The sequence below is a fragment of the Phalaenopsis equestris genome, unplaced genomic scaffold (genome assembly GCF_001263595.1).
Source record: "Phalaenopsis equestris unplaced genomic scaffold, ASM126359v1 Scaffold000800, whole genome shotgun sequence".
Lineage (NCBI taxonomy): Eukaryota > Viridiplantae > Streptophyta > Magnoliopsida > Asparagales > Orchidaceae > Phalaenopsis > Phalaenopsis equestris.
In genome coordinates, this window is record NW_018165240.1 from 565,891 (window position 1) to 566,359 (window position 469).

At 42.2% G+C, this 469-nt stretch overlaps 1 protein-coding gene across 1 annotated transcript in view; it reads right to left on the bottom strand.

The window, feature by feature from the left end:
• Nucleotides 1-219, bottom strand: part of LOC110031270 (zinc finger protein 1-like) — a 640-nt gene extending 421 nt beyond the window's left edge. Inside the window, exon 1 of the mRNA XM_020734384.1 lies at nt 12-219. Coding sequence (XP_020590043.1) covers nt 12-219 — 208 coding nt within the window. The remainder of the gene's footprint in view (nt 1-11) is intronic.
• Between the last annotated feature and the right edge of the window lie 250 nt (nt 220-469).

A 469-nucleotide genomic window follows, 5' to 3' on the forward strand; every position in this document is an offset into this window, starting at 1 on the left:
GCAGGAATGACCGATATTCTGCTCGGAGGTGGTGCGAGAGAGCATGAGGAGACATTGGGCGATGTACTGATCTTCGGATGATGAAGGATAGTCCGATAACTGGTGGTTGCGCTTGGATCGCTTCCTCTTGTTCAAGCGATTGAATGGGAGGATTGTGTCCGTGCTCGCCGGAGATGGAGGGGAATCGGTTGATTTTGGTTGCAGAGATTCGACGGCCATCGAAACCGTAAGGGGGGAGGGGAGAAGAAGGATCTGGAAGATTTATTGAGGAAGTGGAGTGGTGAGTGAGCGCCTCGAGTTAGTATTTATAGCCATCGCGTAGGGAAGCCCGGCTCAAAATCAAAGCAAGCATAAATTTATATTTTGCATTTAAAAATATATAATTAGCTAATTCATCTACATATTGCATAATTCTTATATATTTGCTTATCCAATAATTAAATTTAATATTTAAGATGTATTTATATAT